Below are 18,751 nucleotides of genomic sequence, written 5' to 3'. Positions count from 1 at the left end.
GCCCGAAACGTCGATTTTGCCTGTCTTCGGATGCTGCCTGAATTGCTGTGCTCTTCCAGCACCACTGATCCAGAAATAGAAATAGAAAGGTCGAGGAAGGGGAGGGAGGAATCTGAGACTGTCCAGGTGAATTTGAGGTCGGGTGGAAGGTGTTGGTGAAGTGGATGAACTGTTCAACCTCCCAGCCCTGCCGTGGTGACGGAACTCGCCGGGGGGCGGGGTTAGGCGTGGAGATAGGCGTGGAGATCGGCGTGGGGGCGGAGACACATGCGGCGTTGTGGGCGTGTAGGTTAGTGACGTCACTGGGGGCGGAAGTGGCTGCGGCGACCATAGAGATAGAGGTATTCCCCATAGCTGCGGAGGTCGCGAATCTGTCGGCGATTGTCTTCATGGCGATCGCGGAGGCGGTTGTCTGGGCGGCGATCGCGGAGGCGGTTGTTTGGGCGGTGATCGCGGAGGCTGCGAGGTCGGTGGGGGCGGAAGTGACGTCATCGTCGTCATCGGCGGCAGCTATTGCCGCGGGAGATGTAGCAGCCGCGTGTGTAATGGCGCCAGTTAAGCCAATTGTGTATCCAACTGGCAAGCTCACCCTGAATCCCATGTGATCTAACTTTACTAATTAGTCCACCACGTGGAACCTTAACGAAGGCTTTACTAAAGTCCAAGTAAATAACATCTACCACTCTACCTTCATCAATCCTCCTGGTTACTTCCTCAAATAACACAATCAAGTTTGAGAGACATTATTTCCCTTGCACAAAACCCCATGTGGACAATCCATAATCATTCCTTGCCTCTCTCACCCTTCAGAATCACTTCCAACAACCTACTCATCACTGATGTCAAACTTACAGATCTATAGTTCCCGAGCTTTTCCTTTCAGCCTTTCTTAAATGAAGGCACAATATTAGCAACCCTCCAATTCTCTGGCGCCTCACCTATAGTTATAAATTGCAATTCATTGAGAACATACCGTAAAAAAGATGTTTATAAATGTTATTAATGGGTATCATGAAACCTAAGTGGCTTAAATAATAACCATTGATTACATGACAGTTAGACATACAAGCATTTCTGTATTAATATTACAACATGTCATTTTTCAAGAAATTTACTAACATAGACTGAAGAGAAGCTAAAACAAAATGATTCTGATTTCTGATTTCAGTAGCTTGAAAATTAAAACTAATGTCATACTACATGGGTGTAACAAGGCATCACCAAACTACACTCTTAAAGTAGAACAAGCACAAGTTATTGAGGTGATTGGATGAAAATTTACCATGGAATAATACAGCTATACTTATTTTATTATTAAAAGGGTTTCGTGAGAGAGATGTACATGTCATTCATAGAATCACAGACTTCCAACACAGTTCAGAAAGAGGCCATTCTGCTCATCGTGTCTGCACCAACCATCTAACCATCATCTTACCCTATCCCCATAATCCCACACATACCATGGCTAACAGACACAGCCTGCACATTTCTGGACACTATAGGGCAATGTAACATGGCCAATCCACCTAATCTGGACATCTTTAGACTGTGGAAGGAAACTGGAGCACCTGACAGAAACCCATGCAGATACAGGAAGAACATGGGAACTCCACACAGTCACCCAAGGTTGGAATCTAACCTGGGTTCCTGGTGCTGTAAAACAGCAGTGCTAACCACAAAACCACCGTGCTGACCATTATATCTCAGAGATGAAAGGCTAACATGGTGACTTCCTTTGTTGAATAAAATCTTGTTGATTGGAAATGAAGTATTGTAAAAGTTAAGAGTTAAACTAAATAAAACTTCAGACTCTTTGCACATTAGCATTCTGCTGAAGCGTAACTACTGATGAAACATGGAATAAGCCAATCCAATGAGGACCAACCTTGTTAATATGGGTTGGATTCTTCCCACCTAGCTGAAGGTAACCCTTCAACTAATGACTAAAATGCTGCATTAACAGCAAAAAATTCCATATTAGTAAAACGTAAACTTTAAGTTACTTAGAATCTAAAAGTATCACCATGCACATTGACGTGTCCCTTAGCCTTGGCTTTTTCTTTAAATTCACCAAACTCTTTGAACTATGCATTCTTCAAAAGTCATAATGTGCACCCCATAGCAAGCAAAAAGAAAACTCAATTATTCTGATTTGCTATTAAGTATAGTAATGTGTTTCCAGTCGGGCAGGCATGCAGCTGACCAATGAAAAACAGCCCAAACATATCTTCATTCAGTATTCACACGCCAACGTACTACGGAGTTCCTGAACAACTTTTTTCATCATTACAAAGTAAGGATTTTAAAGTGATTTATAGAATCGTTATCACTAACTTGAGGGAGATCAAATAACTTCCAAATTGATCGGTGATCCAATTTAAATGTTCTGCCTCAACTACTCACATTATAGGGGTCTGTTCTATCAGGGATAACTGCAGAAATTTTTGTTTAAGCAAGCATTTATAGCGTCCAACTATGTTTTGAGCTGTCTGTGGAAATTACATTTTCAACATTTCAGAAAAGCATCATGTTCATTTCATAAGACATAGCTGAGGGATTCATTTTACTCCTTTAAAGCTGAGCTATTGTGTTTATGTTAAAAATAATTTATTCCCAAAAATCATTCCCAGAATGCTTGCTAATTCTGTCCACGTTTTACAAAATAAAGAAACAGAAATTATGAACTTTTTTGGCTGGTTTTCAAGAGAAAAATGAATAATAAACTCATCGATTGCATCCAAGATCCTTACCAGTTCACTGATGACCCATTCAACATCTGCTCAGATCTGCATAAAGACAGACTAATTGTGACATTTTATGTCTTCATTATTTTAAAATAAGTAGAAGGATTCAGCAGTATTTTACAACAAGGTAATATGTTAACCCAACTATTAAAGAGTTTGTATCTATAATTTGCATATTATTGATGTATTTTCATTCTTGAGTGAAAGTTGAGGAGGACAACGGGAATACACAATATACAGGACATAAAGTTAATTGATCTGATGCATTATTTATGATTTTTTTTTTCAGGAAATATGCTCATACTAAATAAATTAAATTCTGTGTAAGTAATAACAGAAAAGAAAATATTTCTGAGATTAACACCTATATTAGTAACATAGATGGACATCTTATAAACAGTAAAGGCAAATGATAACCAGAAAGATTGAAGTTTTAACTATCCAATTGAGTACAGTATGCAACAGTTAACAGTACCTCCTTCATAATCTGAAATTTAATAAGAACTTCTTCCTCTACTCCTCTTAACTTTGTTAATGCATCTTGATGTTTGAACAGCAATGTCTCACGGTTTGCTAAGCGTTGTTCATGTGATTGCAGCTGATGTCTGTACTCCTGTAGTGCTATACTTTCTTTCTGCATGATGATATAAAAAAGTTACTTATTAGTCAATTAGTCAATAAGACTAATTAGACAAAAAATTACACTAAATCAGTATATATTAAACCTTAAAAGATAGCAGATAAATGTCCTACCCCTCCACCAAAAAGCTTATGTGTGCACTTTTATAGTACCTCAAACATAAGATAAGATTAAACAAGTTCAATAAATAATATAATATTAATATTACTGATAATTAATCTTTTTAAGGATAACCAGCTTCATTTTGGGAAAAATAAGAGTAAGAGAAAGATATTTAAAAGAAACAGAGGAAAATAACCATCACGTTGAGCATGTTCCACAATTCAACAAAATAGTATCTAATGACCATCCTGACTCTATCAATCTACCTTGGTTCCATGTCTCTAAACACCCTTGGCAAGAAATTCCTTATCAATCTCACATTTAACATTTTTAATTGACACATTTTTTTGTGACAGTTCTAGGCCTATCATCCTTTGGATGAACTATTTCCCAATCTTACTTTCAGAATGGCTCTGGTTGTTTTCCTCTTTCACTGACCACTGTCCATAATGGAAGAAAAAGCTTTTCACTATCCATTTAAACAAACACTCTCAAAAGCCAAAAACATCAATCAAAAGACCTTTAACCTTCTCTATCCTGTGGAATACTGTCTAGTTTATGTTATTGCTATTCATAACTTAATCCATGGATCACTAGTAACATTTTGGTGAATGAGCTGCATTCTTTCCAATGTCAACATAGCTTCTGCATGGTCCAAATTGAGATTTTAATGCAGAAAAAAGCACTCCCTTTATATTCTAGTCTTTCGGTTATAAAAACTAACAACACATTTACAGCACTTTTTAAAATCATTTGAGAAACTTACTGCTTTGAGGATCAAATTCTGCAAAGGTGCCCTTTTGCACATGAATTTTCCATGTTTCATACATATTTCAATCTGTTTAATTTGTTTCTTACAATTTTAAGTGAGCATACGTGGAAAGATGGTGTTCAATAGTATCAGTTAGAGATAGGTATGTCGTGATCCTAGTAAATTGTTCGTGTTTAGCTAAGTTAAGTCATTTCATTAACTTGGTAGCACTGGAGAATGGCCTTGGGATTTCATAGAATTTATGTGCAAGGTTACAGAGTTTGTCTGCGCTGTGGGAGGTAGCTAGGGCTTGGCAGAATGGAGAGAGATCCTGTGGTCTAGCGCATTTAGGAAAAGGAATTTTGGGATCTTGGATTTGGCACAATGGAGGGATGAATTATAGCATTTGATTCACTGATGAACTCCTCTGATCTATCAGCAGCGGAGACTGAGCAGTGGGGGAGTCAAGGCGGGTAGGGTTTGTGGTAAAACCAACTGACCACACAAGTTTTTAAGTTTCTCTGCGATCTCTGCAAATACTGAATTCAGTGTTTCCTGGATGTTTTTCTGTGCGTGCCCCTCTCTCAATCGACTATCACTAATTATAATGTTTACATTTTCCAACATTGGCACTGCTCAAAGCTTTTCTATTTGAAAATTAACCCTCTGTCCTTTCTTTTGTGAAAGGAAGAAATAAACCAGAATGTGTAAAAAAACTGTTTGCATTTCATCTCTCTCTAAGTCAATTCTACCTTGCAAAAGAAAAATTAATCTGTAAAAATGTAACTAAATGTCAACTTGAATTCATAATTTATTTTTGATGAATATATGAATAGAAAGTAGGAGGAGGCCGTTCAGCATCTTCAGCCTGCTTCACCATTCAATAGGATCATTACTGATCTGATTGGAATCTCAAATCTGCATTTCTGTCTATACCTGATAACCTTTCATCCATTTGTTTAAAACAATTCCATTCAAATCTGCCTTAAAAGTATTCAGACTCTGCTTCCACCATCTTTTCAGGAAGAGAGTTTCAAAGACTCAAAAAATTGATATTATATCTTATCTTACCATTAGTTAATATCCAAGTCCAAGAGCAGCCGCAATTTCAGATAGATATGCAAAAAGATTTAAAAATTAAACAATATTCCCAAATACTTAATTTTGTGTGTTGCAATGTGAGCTACTTTGGTATAATCGTAATAGATTCTTTTTGGCTCTGTACATCATGTTTTCATTAAACAGAATTGCAGCCACCACAATGTACATTCGCATGCAAGTTAACTCCAAAGGAGCTAAATTCAACTAAGTATTTTATCCTCCAATTTCTAAAAGTTTTACTGGTGTACACTGAACCTGTAGAGTAAGAATTTGTTACTGCTTCAGAACCTTTGGTGCAAGTATTCAAAATCAACCCACAGGAAGTGATATTTCAACAGATTCATAGGCAGGAAAAAGTGATTAAATAAAAGCTGAAATAAAACTCTACTTGGCAAAGATTTTGGATAATCCATATATGTTTAGAATTATAAATTTGCTTAGCAGTGATTTACTATTAACTTAGTTTGATACCATAATTATTTCATACAATAGCACCTGTAAGTGCTGCCGTACGAATGTCAGCTCATTATAAATTTGCATTATATCAGTTGGCAAATTGCAGCCATCTTCCCATGATTCTGAAAGGCATTCTTTCCTTTTTGATTCTATAACGTTGTCATCTGTATAAGGAGGAACTGAAGTTGATGTAAAATTGGCAGCAGCTAGATTGGAAGGCAAAGTAACATCTGAAAATAAGATCAAGATAAGAAACTATCAGCAGGGAACATTTGAAAAACATATTACAGTAACAAGTAAACTATTTCTCATGCATATATAAATACAAGCATATAATGAACTATTCCAATGTCACCATATCAAATATGAAAACTAATCATTTAAACTGTCACACAGGAACCTTTGCTGCTGTTGCTATGAACTGTTTGATTTGGATGAAAAAGTCAAAGATCAAGATCAATCTGCAAGACGGTCAAATACCAATATTCAAAAAAGTCAGAAATCATATATTTTGGGCTGTCGGTTTGTTCATTGAGCTGGTGGGTTTGTTTTCAGAAGTTTTGTCACTATGGTAGGTAACATCATCAGTGAGCCTCCAGTGAAGCGCTGACGTCCTGTCCTGTTTGCTATTTATGTGCCTTAGTTTGTTGTGGTAGGAGATATTATTTTGAATTCTGTTTCTGAGAGGGTGGTAAATGGGGTCCAATTCTATAGGTTTGTTAATGGAGTTCCAGTTTGAATGTCAGGCCTCTTGGAACTCCCGCACATGTCTTTGTTTGACCGGTCCCAGGCTGAATGTATTGTCCCAGTCAAACTGGTGCTTTTCTTCATCTGTGTGTATGAATACCAGTGATAGTTGGTCATGTCTTTTGGTGGTGAGTTGGTGTTCATGTATCCTGATGGCTAATTTCCTACCGGTTTGTCCAATGTAATGTTTATTGCAGTCCGTGCAGGGTATTTTGTTTCTGGTTTTTATAAAATTGGGTTCAACACTGGAAGTGTTTAACTTGATTTTCTTGCTGAACTATATGATTGAGATCTTGAGCCTGCTATGTGAATGACACCTTCATTACACATTACACGTTCTGCTGGTTGTGGGTACAGGGTCCTTTAGATTCATCAGTAGTTGTTTTAGCATAATTGTAGGTTTGTGGGCTACCATGATGTCTGGGAGCTGGAGTAATCTGGTAATAATCTCTGAAATGTCTTTGATGTATGGTGACTGACTAGAGTCTCTGGGTGAGTTGTGTTTTCCTGTTTAGGTCCATTGTGCAGGAATCGGCGGACTGCGCTCATCAGGTAGCTTTTGTTCCTGAATATGATGCATAGGCATTCCTCCTCAGCTTCTTGTAGTTCCAGGGTACTGCAGTGTGTTATGGCTTGTTTGAATAGTATCCTGATACAGTTCCGTTTGTGGGTGTTGGGATGGTTGTTTCTATAGTTGAGTATCGGACCAGCATGTGTGGTTTTCCTGTAAACACTGGTCTGCAGTTCTCCATTAGCTTTTCGTTCTACCATTCTAACTTTACATGGTAAGGAAATGGTTTGTGTGTGTGTGGATTTCTTCTAGTCTGTCACATTTTCGTGATGATGAAGATGTCATTCACATAGCAGGCCCACGATCCCAATCATATAGTTTAGCAAGAAAATCAAGTTCAACACTTCCAGTGTTTAACCCAATTTTATAAAAACCAGAAACATCTTTGTAATAACTCTCAGGCTACTCATCATTTAAAGCTATGAAATAATTGTAATATTAAGAATTGCAATAAGATCTCTATTTTTGAGAAATTTCAAAAGCTCACTTCCCTTCATAATCTGTTAAAATATGAGTGAGAGAACCTCTAAATTCCACTATGTAAAGAAAATAACATCAATTTATTTTTAACTCTAAAAGAGAACATTAAACAACAACTATTTACAAATCTAAGCTTCCCTTTCTCTTAACTGCTTATTACCTGCCTCCAACTCTATAACAATATGCTGTTCCAATAAAACACTTATTAAAATTACATCAACTTAATTTCAAAACCACACAGCAGCTGTCATCTACGGTGTCAGTCTTTGTCCAGCTGAAGATTTCCCTGGGTCGTCATCTTTACTTTTACTGCTGATATGTTTCATATGAAAAGGTACCTTGGATAGACAGTGTTTCCTAATTTCTTGGGTCTCTCTCTCTCTCTCGAGGGCAGTTGCTCCCTCTGCAATTTTCAAGGTATCCGCATTTTTATATCCCCAACATTGGATTGTCTCAGTGGTTCAATGTTGACAAAACAATAAATTTAAACTTCATTGGGTTTTAGTATCCTAGGGCATAATTTAATCTGATTGGTTAAATTTGAATTGTTGTCAAAACAGTAACCAACTGAGGTATCCATTTCACAACCAAATATTGCATATTTTCAACTTTCCAGTACACACTGGGATTGCCATCTAGTCATATATACAGGTGTTTGTAATCTCTCAGTTCAGAACAGCATTCACTCTCTCTTAAAGGTACAGTACATGCCTTCAACGTCATAACACCTTCCCCCTTAAGAAAAAAATGAACCATCATATTGAAAAGATGGCTTTTTTTTTCTAATTCTTAATCCCATTATAATGAAATACATAGGTCATTAATCTAAGTTATACTTTCATATTAATTTCTGCACACATATATATAACATTGGAATCTGTCCAACTTTAAATCCGCGATAACGCATCTGCTATCACATTTTTATAACCCGCAACATGTACAATTTGCAAGTTAAAAGTCCGTAACATAAAACTCCAATGAAATAGTCTCATAATTTTGTCTTTAAATTTTTCCGAGAATGTAAGAGGATTGTGATCTGTGCACATAACTGTCTCCGATACATTGTTTGTCACATAAACATTAAAATGTTGTAAGGCCAGTACCAATCTCAATAATTCTTTTTCGATGGTAGAATATTTTCTCTGGTAGGTATTGTTTCTTTGAAAAGTTGCCAACTGACCATTCAATTCTATCATCATCTTCCAGTAGCAGTACAGCTCCAACTCCTATATCACGAGCATCGATTGCAACTTCAAAGTGTTTCAAAAAATTTGGTGAAGCTAAAACTGGTAAGGTGGTTAATTGTGCTTTTAAATTCTCAATTGTCTCCTGGCATTGATCTGTCCACCGAAACTTTACATTCTTTAGTAAAGTTGTTGGCGGTGCCACCAGCTGCTGAATTTTAGAACAATCTTCCGGTAGAATCCGCTTAGTTTCAAAAATCAAAAATCAAAGCACCTCTTTTTTGGTCATGGAAATTCCTCGATGCCTTCATCTTCATGTTCCTTGGGGTCAACCTTCCATGATGGATACTATGCCCCAAGAATGTCACCTCTGCCTTTACGAATTCTGTTTTCTTTACATTTATTAACAGTTTTGCTTCTCGTAATCATTCAAAGAGCTCTGCCAACTATACCATCTGACCTTTCCATGATTTGCTAAAGATCACTACATCACCTAGATAAACTGCACAATTTGTTAATAGGACCAAAACTCTGTTCATGAGTCTTTGGAATGTGGCTGGTACGTTCTTCATTCTAAATGCTTTGAATTGATAGAACCCATTTAGAGTCATAGAGATGTACAGCATGGAAACAGACCCTTCTGTCCAACCCGTCCATGCCGAACAGATATCCCAACCCAATCTAGTCCCACCCCTGCCAGCACCTGGCCCATATTCTTTCCCCTCTCACCCTAAACCTATGCTCTCTAGTTCTGGACTCCCAAACCCCAGGGAAAAGACTTTGCCTACTTATCCTATCCATTTGGGGTTACAAATGCAGAAATTCCTTTCACTTTCTCTGATAAAGGTACCTGCAAATAACCACACAGTAAGTCCAACTTTATGATGTAAGTGGCTTGTCCATCTTTCTCTATGCAGTCCGCCAATCTTGGTATTGGATGGGAGTCCAATTTTGTTATGGTATTGACCTTTTGATAGTCTACACAAAATTTTTGAGTCCCATCAGGTTTGAGAACTAACACGATTGGCAAACTCCACTCATTCTGACTCAGTTCAATGATATCTTCGTTCAGCATTGCTTCCACTTCCTTCTGTACCAGTGTGGCTTTTAGAGGATTAAGTCTGGAGGGGTGCTGTTTTATTGGAATAGCATTCCCTACTTTCACCTTATGCACAACAGCATTTGGCCTCCCTATCGTATTTCTGCATATATCCTCATACTGCTGCAACAAACCTGGGTTCTTTGCTCCTGAGACAGATAGTTCACTAACCTATCCCACTCCTGAAGGACTTCATTATTTATAGTATTTTGAGGCACATTAAACTCCACGACATCTGGATTTGATTCCTCACTCTGTGGGGCAGAAACTAACACCGGTTTCTCCAGTTCCCTGTCTCTATTACGGAAAGGTTTCAACATATTCACAGGATATACTTGATACACTTTGTTTTCCTATTTGGCATCTTTACTAGTTAATTTACCTGACTTAACTTTTTCTCAATTTGATAGGGACCACTAAACCTGGCTTTGAAGGGATCTCCACCATTGGTAACAATACCAATATGTCATCCCCACGGGAAAACAGGTTTTAGAGTTTTTATCTGCCACCTGCTTCATTCTATGCTGTGCCCTCTTCAGGTGCTGTTTAGCTAACTCACCTACCTGATTTAATCTCTCCCTCACTTCAGATACATAACCCAAGTGTGAGATATCCAACTTCAGTCTTTTCAATTTTTCTTTAAATAATTTCAAAGGCCCTCACACTTGTCTGAAAATTACCTCGAAGGGAGTAAACTGAATAGATTTGCTTGTGGCATCTCTAATGGCAAACAACCTTTATCCCAATCATTCAGGTAATCTTGACAGTACACTCTTAACATGGTCTAAGGGTCTGATGCCACCTTCCAAACCTTCTTGGGATTCAGGATAGTATGCACTTGATTTAAAGTGCTATATGCCTAAGCTGTCCATGATGTCCTTAAACAGCCTAGCAGTAAAATTAGACCCTTGGTTTGACTGAATCTCTCTGGGCTGAAAATGTGTTGCTGGAAAAGCGCAGCAGGTCAGGCAGCATCCAGGGAACAGGAGAATTGACGTTTTGGGCATAAGCCCTTCTTCAGGAATCTCTCTGGGTGGCCCATACCATGTAAAGAAAGCTACTAACCCCTCCACCACAATTTTTGCCTTAATACTCCATAATGGAATTGTCTCCGGAAATCTGGTAGACACATCCATTATGGTTAGCAAGTACTGGTTCTCACTTTTTGTTTTAGGGTGGGGGACCTACACAATCAATCATAATCCACATGAAATGTTCTAAAAAAGTGCTGGTTTTATTACTGTTTGTGGCTTACCCACCATTTGTCACTTTTGACATAGATGGAAAAATCTAACCACATCCTTGTGCAGTCCAGGCCAATAGAAGAACTTTTGTACCTTAGCCTGAGTCTTCCTCACACCTAGGTGACCTCCTACTGGTAATTCATGTGCTACCTATAACACCACTTGTCTGTATGCTACCAGCAACACATCTGATGCACATCTGTCCATTCCTCCTCTGCACTAACCTGCCATAGTCTCCATTTTCATCTTAGGATTCGATGTTTAAGATAATAACCCTCAGGAATTCGTTCTGATTCCTTTTCTGAATATGCATCAATATATATGTCTTTTATCGCCACGTCTTTCTATTGCAAGTCTATTAACCTTTCAGAACGAAACACTTCTGCCTGACCCTCTGCCTGTTCAGGTTTTTCCTGCACCAATACATCAAACAGGGTGTCCGCTAACTGAACATGAACTCCTTCATCTTTCTCTTTAGTTTTTGCTTTTTGCTGTGACTTATAACAGTGGGATCTTGTTAGTACACAGTCTGGAAAAATTCCAGGGTATTTTTCTTTTAGCTCCTCAGTTCCCTAGTGTTCCTTTGGTTTCTCCACAACAAAGGGTGTCACTCCTACCTTGGATCCTGCTAAACCATTCCCAAGAATAAACTGTACTCCTGGAACTGACAGTCTGTCAATCACTCCCACTGTTACTTCCCCAGTCTTGATTTGACTCTCCAACTTGATCTTACACAAGGGAATGCTAAATTTCTGTCCATCTATTCCACAAATTGCCACTCTCTCGGGTAACATATCAGAAAGAGTACAAATACGTTAATCTCTTACTATTAGACAATGATTAGATCCCATATCTCTCAAAATTATAACTTCTTTTCCTTTTCCCCCTGTTCTTCCTGCGTAAACTTTACTCACAGAGGTGAAGTCTTTATAGAGATCAGGAACGAACGCAATACCCAGCCCCTGCCTAGGCTGGGCACTCTCCTGCAGTTCCTCAACTTTTTTTGGGGTTTCCTTTATTACTTTTACTCATGCTACTGGCTTAGCCTTTTTTTTAAACCACATCTTTTCCCACATTGCCTTTCTTCAATGACCAGCACTGTGACTTTATATGTCCCACTTTACCATAGTGGAAACACCAGAGGCCTTTCACCTTCTTGGGTTTCTTTTTTCACCTGTGGTAAACTATTACCAGTGTGCTCTACTTTTTGATTTGTAGTGTTGGATCTCCTCTTCTCCCAATTTCTATCGTTCACAGGATGAAATTCCTGCCAGAAACTAAATTTTGCCCATGCTTATTCATCTGCCATCTCTGTCACTCTTCTAACTTCTTGAACTTTCTGTTCATCCACATGAATTATCATCTCTGAAAGTGAGTTTTTAAACTTCTCCAGCAGAATAATCTCTCTTAGAACCTCATAGGTCTTATCTATTTTTAAGGCCCACACCCATCTATCAAAATTACTATGTTTAATTCTTTCGAACTCAACTTAAGTCTGACCTGGTTCCTTCTTTATGTTTCTGAACCACTATCTATACACTTCCGGTACCAATTCATAAGAACTCAAAATAGTCTTTTTGACAGCTGCATAATCTCTTGACCTTTCATTTGACAGTGTTGCAAATACCTCACTGGCTCTGCCTACTAGTTTAGTCTGAACTAGCATTATCCACAAGTTCTCTGGCAACTCCATCGGCCTAGCCAATTTTTCAAATTAAATAAAGAAGGCTTCAACATCTTTCTCATCAAAATGTGGCAATGATTTAACATATTTGTATACACCATTACCTTCTCTCTTCATCTCCATCCTGTTAACTCGACTTTCCTGATTAATTCACAACTTCTGAAGTTCAAGTTCTCTCTTTCTTCTCTCTCTCTCTTTGCTCACCTACAGAACAGTATTCATTCTCCTTTAAAGGTACACAAGAAGCCTTCAACTTCTTAACAATATGCAACGAACACAGAATCACTGACAACATCAAAACAAGAACATTAAAATAAAGGAGCATGAGTTGATCATTTGACCTTTGAGCCACCTCTGTCATTCAATAAGAACTGATCTTTTACCTCAACTCCATCTTCCTGCACATCCTTTAATTCCACTAGTATCCAAAAATCCATGCATCTCTTTCATGACAACGCAGTTTGGCTAAGTTCCCGTAAGCTGTCTGAGGTACTGACTTCTAAAGATTCCCGATTGTCTGAGTGACAGAACTTAACCTCTTCTCTGGCTTACCTAACTGACCCCTTATTCTGAGACTCTGATCCCTTACGTAAAATGTTGCATTTTGCAGACCTGATGTGGCATCTGGCTTAAAAGCGAGAGGTACTCCATTCACTGAATCGGAATTTCTACAGAGCAGAAAGAGATCATTTGGCCTATCAAGTCCACACCACCCTCTAAAGAGCATCCCAGACTCAGCTCCTGCCAGTCTATCGCTGTAACCCTGCATTTACTATGACTGATCCACCTACCTTGGATACTACAGGACAATTTAGCATGATTAAATCATCTACCCAGCATACCTTTGGACTGTGGGAGGAAACGGGAGCACCAGAGGAAACGCATGCAGACATGGGAAAAACGTTCAAACTCTGCAGGTTTATGCAAACTCCCTAGGCTGGAACTGAATCCAAGTCTCTGGCGCTGTGAGGCAGTACTGAGCCACCATGCCACTCCAACTGGTAGGTATTCTTGCACAATTATCCTGTTCTCAGCTTATTTCGTATGGATGTGCTATTAGTGCCAATCTTACAAGGAAATGGTCTGGAAGTCAGATGCCTGCTGGAACCTTGCAGGTTTCAACTTCCAGGAGCTATTTTTAAAAGATACCCAGACAGCACTTCACTCTGTGAGCCAGGCACATCACCCAACTCTACTGGTCAACTCCATGTAACCTCCGGAGATGTCTGAGATTATAGAAAGAGTGACTCCAAACTAGAGTGTTAATTTCCTTGAGGTTCTCCTCTATGCTGACCAGGACAGAAGGGACTGACTGTTTCCGAGGGATGCCAACAGGATGCCACCAAAAAAGACAGCCTGGACTGACATCAGTTTGGAGTTTAGTGGGCAGCTCGAGACACCCTGATTCCAGATCACGAAAGAATAAATAATTTGCTGCACACTGTGCCAGACTATGTGCTACTGTCCACTGATGCCTACTCACACTCATAGGAGCATGAAACAACATAGGTTTTCCACTTCAGATGACTGAGAGCAGATTGCTCCTGTCCCATAACAGAAGAGTCAGCATTGTTGAAACTGTGGGAATGACGAAAGGTGAGCATGATTAAAGATGTGAATTAACATTTTTGGAGTGAGAAAGGGGTCAGAGTATTGTCAGGTATTAAAGGAACGCTCGCATTGATGGGGGTAGAGTGCCAGATCTGAGAATGGGATGTGTATTGTCAGGGGGTTGAAGAAGTTGAGTATTGAGGTCAGAGATGGAGTGAACATAATTGGTGAGGGAAGGTTGTCCTGTTTTTCAGATGGAATGGCTCCATTTAAATACAGAGCATGTCTTCATTTCATGAGAAAAGAGGAATATGGATTTACTGGAATTACCTCACCACTTGGTATCCCAATACTGTTAGTTACTAAGTCCTTGCTGGATTCAGCATCAAAGGGGAAAAGCCTGCAATGTAAAATGGTTAGTGTGCAAATTACAACACAGTCATCGCCCCCTGCTGCTGACCAGATGGTCTGACCCTATAAATTGCTTCAGATCCTCTCCTTCAAACTGAAATAAATGGCCCAGCACCATGACCATTCTTTGCCTTTTTATGAGTAGCCTGCACTAATAAAGGCCACAGAACTTAAATTTATTTTGATGTCAACAAGTTCAATGAAAGTCACACCAATTTAGTGGCTAAATTTATTAAGAGAAGAATCTACAGCAGTTCCTCAATGTCCTTCACAATGTGACCACCTTATAAGATATAACAAGTTTTTACTCTACCGACTTGAAATACATATTTTCTTGATGTTTGCAGAAGCTTGGCAAAACTATTCTATGTTCTGCTTCATATAGGCCACACCCATGTTCAGCAATTGGCTCAATATCAAGTCTAGAGTCACACCGACCCAATAACATGACATTGGCAATCAGTAGAAACTGAATTAAAGATCGAGTACACCACAAAAATTGTTTGACCATACAGGGAAAAAAAATTATGGCAAATTGTTTGTTTGTATGCCATTTTCCTTTAAGCCCTTTGAGAACATATTGTTCCCATCATTCTGCCAAACCAAGAACTGAACAAAAACAAAGCATCATGACAGACATCAATGTAAAACAAGTTCATGTCTCATCAGTACTAACCAGTTTCTGTGAAAAACAGTGTTTCAGTATCTTGTCTTGTGTGCAATGTGGGTTCTTCCTCACTGAAGTATCCTTCTAATACTTGATCTGAGCTATAAGCATGGTCATAACGATCATTAACCCTGTAAATTTAATGAAGTTATAAGCTGTTTAAAATACAAATTATAATATTTAGCCAACATTTTCTTGATACATGACAAACATGAAAACCAGGTGTGCATCTAATTAGAGTATCACTTTGGTATACAACAACTGATTTGAGTCCATGTTTAAAAGTTACTGGAAAAATTCAATGTTGCTTTGCCTACATAACAGTGACCATACTTCCAAATGTAACTATATAACTGTTCAGGTGGTTTGGAAGGTTCACACCATTTGTTCTGACAAAATATCATAATGGCGCTTGTCGTAAAGATAACATTATCAAAATTACGTTCTTAGAATTCCAGAGTTATATCTACAGCATCACACTTAAACATTTGGTCAGGCAACAAATAATAACCATCTATTATTTTGATTATGTGATTTGACCAAATGTACAAGTTCGTGTTAAAGAAAAGGATTCGAATCCACAATGATAACGCAGCATATAACCAGACCAATAACATTAGTTTTGTTCAAAACTACTTCAAATAAACATATATAGCTAAACAACTTGTTCAAAAAAATTGTTTCTATTTATTCCAAGTGGATAGGTTGCTTTTATGATTTAATAAAGAAACTAAATAGTTTTGAAAGACATCGCTAAATCAATGCATAAACTAGATTAATTTGTCTTATAAATACTGCTTTCTGCATATCTGTATACCATCTCTGGGATTTGCAGTTGGAGTTCACTACACCAGTTGTGTTTTCCTGTCAATGTTTTGAGCTCTGATCATACTTGTTTGCAGCAATTGACAACCAAGGGGATATTATTTTAACATCTAACACTAAGTAGCTCTACAAAAACAATATATAAATTTGGAAAACTACTCAACCTAAAAAAAAAATTCTGAAATCTCCACTGCCCAAACAATGCCACATTGTTCTAAGATGTGGAGGAGCCGGTGTTGGACTGGGAAGGACAAAGTTAAAAATTACACAACACCAGCTTATAGTGCAACAGATTTATTTGGAAATACTAGCTTTCGGGGCACTGCTCCTTCTCCAAAAGGTAGTGCTTCCAAATAAAACTGTTGGACTATCACCTGGTGTTGTGTGATTTTTAACATTGTTCTAAGTCACTGCAAGAAAGCAAAGACCAAAGATCAGGCATGTTTATCCTATGGACATCATCAGTCCTGCTTAGGAGGGAGTTGGAAATTGTTTGAAACTAAGTCAGTGATGGCAGTAAATTATTTAAATTGTTCTAAGTTAAGCTTTCAGTGAGCAAACCCAGCATCTTCTGTAGAAGGTAATTGCCAGAAGAAAATCTTCCCATTGATATATTCTGATTTTATGTATTTCAACAAGATTTTATTAGGGTATGCTCAACTTTTGAGACTTACTGACATCTTTCCCAACACACTCTCTAATTTATCAGTCACCAGTTTCAAACACATCTACTCAGATCCCGGATGTTGCTTCTCCTGGGCAGAATGGAATGAAGTCCACATGGATAACCTAAATAAAACTGTGCCATGACAATAAGATACATACAAGAACAAGCAGTGATAGGCACTCCTGTAATCACTGACCTACTTCGATTCCTGGTCAAACAATACCTTGATTTGGAAATTGAATTTCAAATCCCTCCATAATATTGCCTTGTCTATCTTTCATAATTCCTTCCCATCTCAAAACCGTCCTAGATGTCTATGCTGAAATAATTCTGGCTTCTTAAGCAAGAGCAATTTTAATTATTCCACCATTGGTGACCATGCGATCAGCTGCCTAGGCCTGAAGCTCTGGTATTTCCTTCATAAAATTGAAGCAGTTAAGAGAGCACTGAATGATTACTGGATAAAAATAATGTGCAAGGGATAAAGCAGGAGATTGGCATTAGGTAATGATGTTCATTTAGCAAGTCTTGTGGGCACAATGGAATGAATGGCTTCCTTTAGCAAATCACCCCTGGATTCTGTGTAAAACTCTGTGCCTCTCTTTAAGACAGATGCTCTTTAAGAATAACTGATCAAGCTTTAAGCCATCAGCCCCTAATATCACCAATGTGACTATGAATCTAATTTATGTTTCATCCTATTCCTTGAAGAACCTTGGAACATCTTACTACATAAAAAGAACTATATAAATATACTGCAAATTTGTTACTTCTGAAAGGAAGTTGTGAAGTTGCATTTGCCAAAGAAATTAGTAATACCATCAAGCTAGCAGGTAATATTCATGCCACAAAACTGCAAAAGAGTGACTGTATTCAAGTATTCTGCCTGACATTCTGTAACTCATCGACTCTAATTTGGCTTGAAGGACTCAACCTCACCACTTACTTTGTTGACTGTTATGATCCACACCTGCCATTCACGTTTATAATTACAGGTTGAATTAAGAATCTATTAATAGCTCTGCATTACAGGCAGTAAAACAAAAGGTTCACAAAGTAATATCTGGCAATGGGTGACCTACGCAGAAATGTTGGACAGGCTGTTCACGTATCCTTTGGGGTTTAGAAGAGTGAGGTATGACCTCAATGAAGCATATAAGACCCTGAGGGAATTTGACAGGGTGGTTGCTGAAAGGATGCTCCCCCTGTGGAAAGATTAGAACTAGGTGACACTATTTTAAAAATAGGATCACCCATTTCAGTCTGAGATGTGTAGATTATTTTTTTCTGAGGGTTGAGTGTCTTTGGAACTCTCTTCTCCAGAGTTGGAGACAGGATAATTGAATATTTATAATGCAGAATTAGATTAATTTTTTTTAAGAAGGGAGTCAATGGACATCTGGTAGGCGAGAATACAGTTAAGGCTACAATCAGATCAGTCAAAATCTTGTTAAATGGTGGAGAAGGGTCATATGAAACAAAAGGTCTAAAAGGCAACTTCATAGTTTCTAACGTAGTATTCCAATCTCTATCCATCTGCAAACTCCTTATGTCTTCTTCACAACATTCTATCCTAACCTACCTTTATGGCGTTTGTGAATTTAACCACTATCCCTTCTCTCCCCTCATTTAGGTAATTGATCAAAATTATAAAAAGTTGAGCCCCCAATACAGGGGAACCTCGATTATCTGAACGAGATGGGCGGGCACTATTTCGTTCGGATAATCGATTAAATGCTTTTCCTCTGGGGCTTAGAGTTTTTAAAGTCTGCTCCTCGTTCAAGAGACTGCAGCAGCTCACAGTGCATGTGGCCCCGCCCCCAACAT

At 38.3% G+C, this 18,751-nt stretch overlaps 1 protein-coding gene across 1 annotated transcript in view; it reads right to left on the bottom strand.

Moving 5' to 3' along the window:
* LOC122550680 (coiled-coil domain-containing protein 138-like) overlaps nucleotides 1–18,751 on the bottom strand; it is a 109,946-nt gene that overhangs the window by 55,319 nt on the left and 35,876 nt on the right. Inside the window, exons 4-6 of the mRNA XM_043691782.1 lie at nucleotides 15,442–15,563; nucleotides 5,834–6,024; nucleotides 3,220–3,378 (exon numbers count right to left, since the gene is read on the bottom strand). Of these exons, the coding sequence (XP_043547717.1) occupies nucleotides 3,220–3,378; nucleotides 5,834–6,024; nucleotides 15,442–15,563 (472 nt within the window). The remainder of the gene's footprint in view (nucleotides 1–3,219; nucleotides 3,379–5,833; nucleotides 6,025–15,441; nucleotides 15,564–18,751) is intronic.

The sequence above is a fragment of the Chiloscyllium plagiosum genome, chromosome 6, assembly GCF_004010195.1.
Source record: "Chiloscyllium plagiosum isolate BGI_BamShark_2017 chromosome 6, ASM401019v2, whole genome shotgun sequence".
Classification (NCBI taxonomy): domain Eukaryota; kingdom Metazoa; phylum Chordata; class Chondrichthyes; order Orectolobiformes; family Hemiscylliidae; genus Chiloscyllium; species Chiloscyllium plagiosum.
The sequence above is the reverse complement of the archived record's forward strand: the minus strand, read 5'-3'. Positions and strand labels throughout refer to the sequence as shown.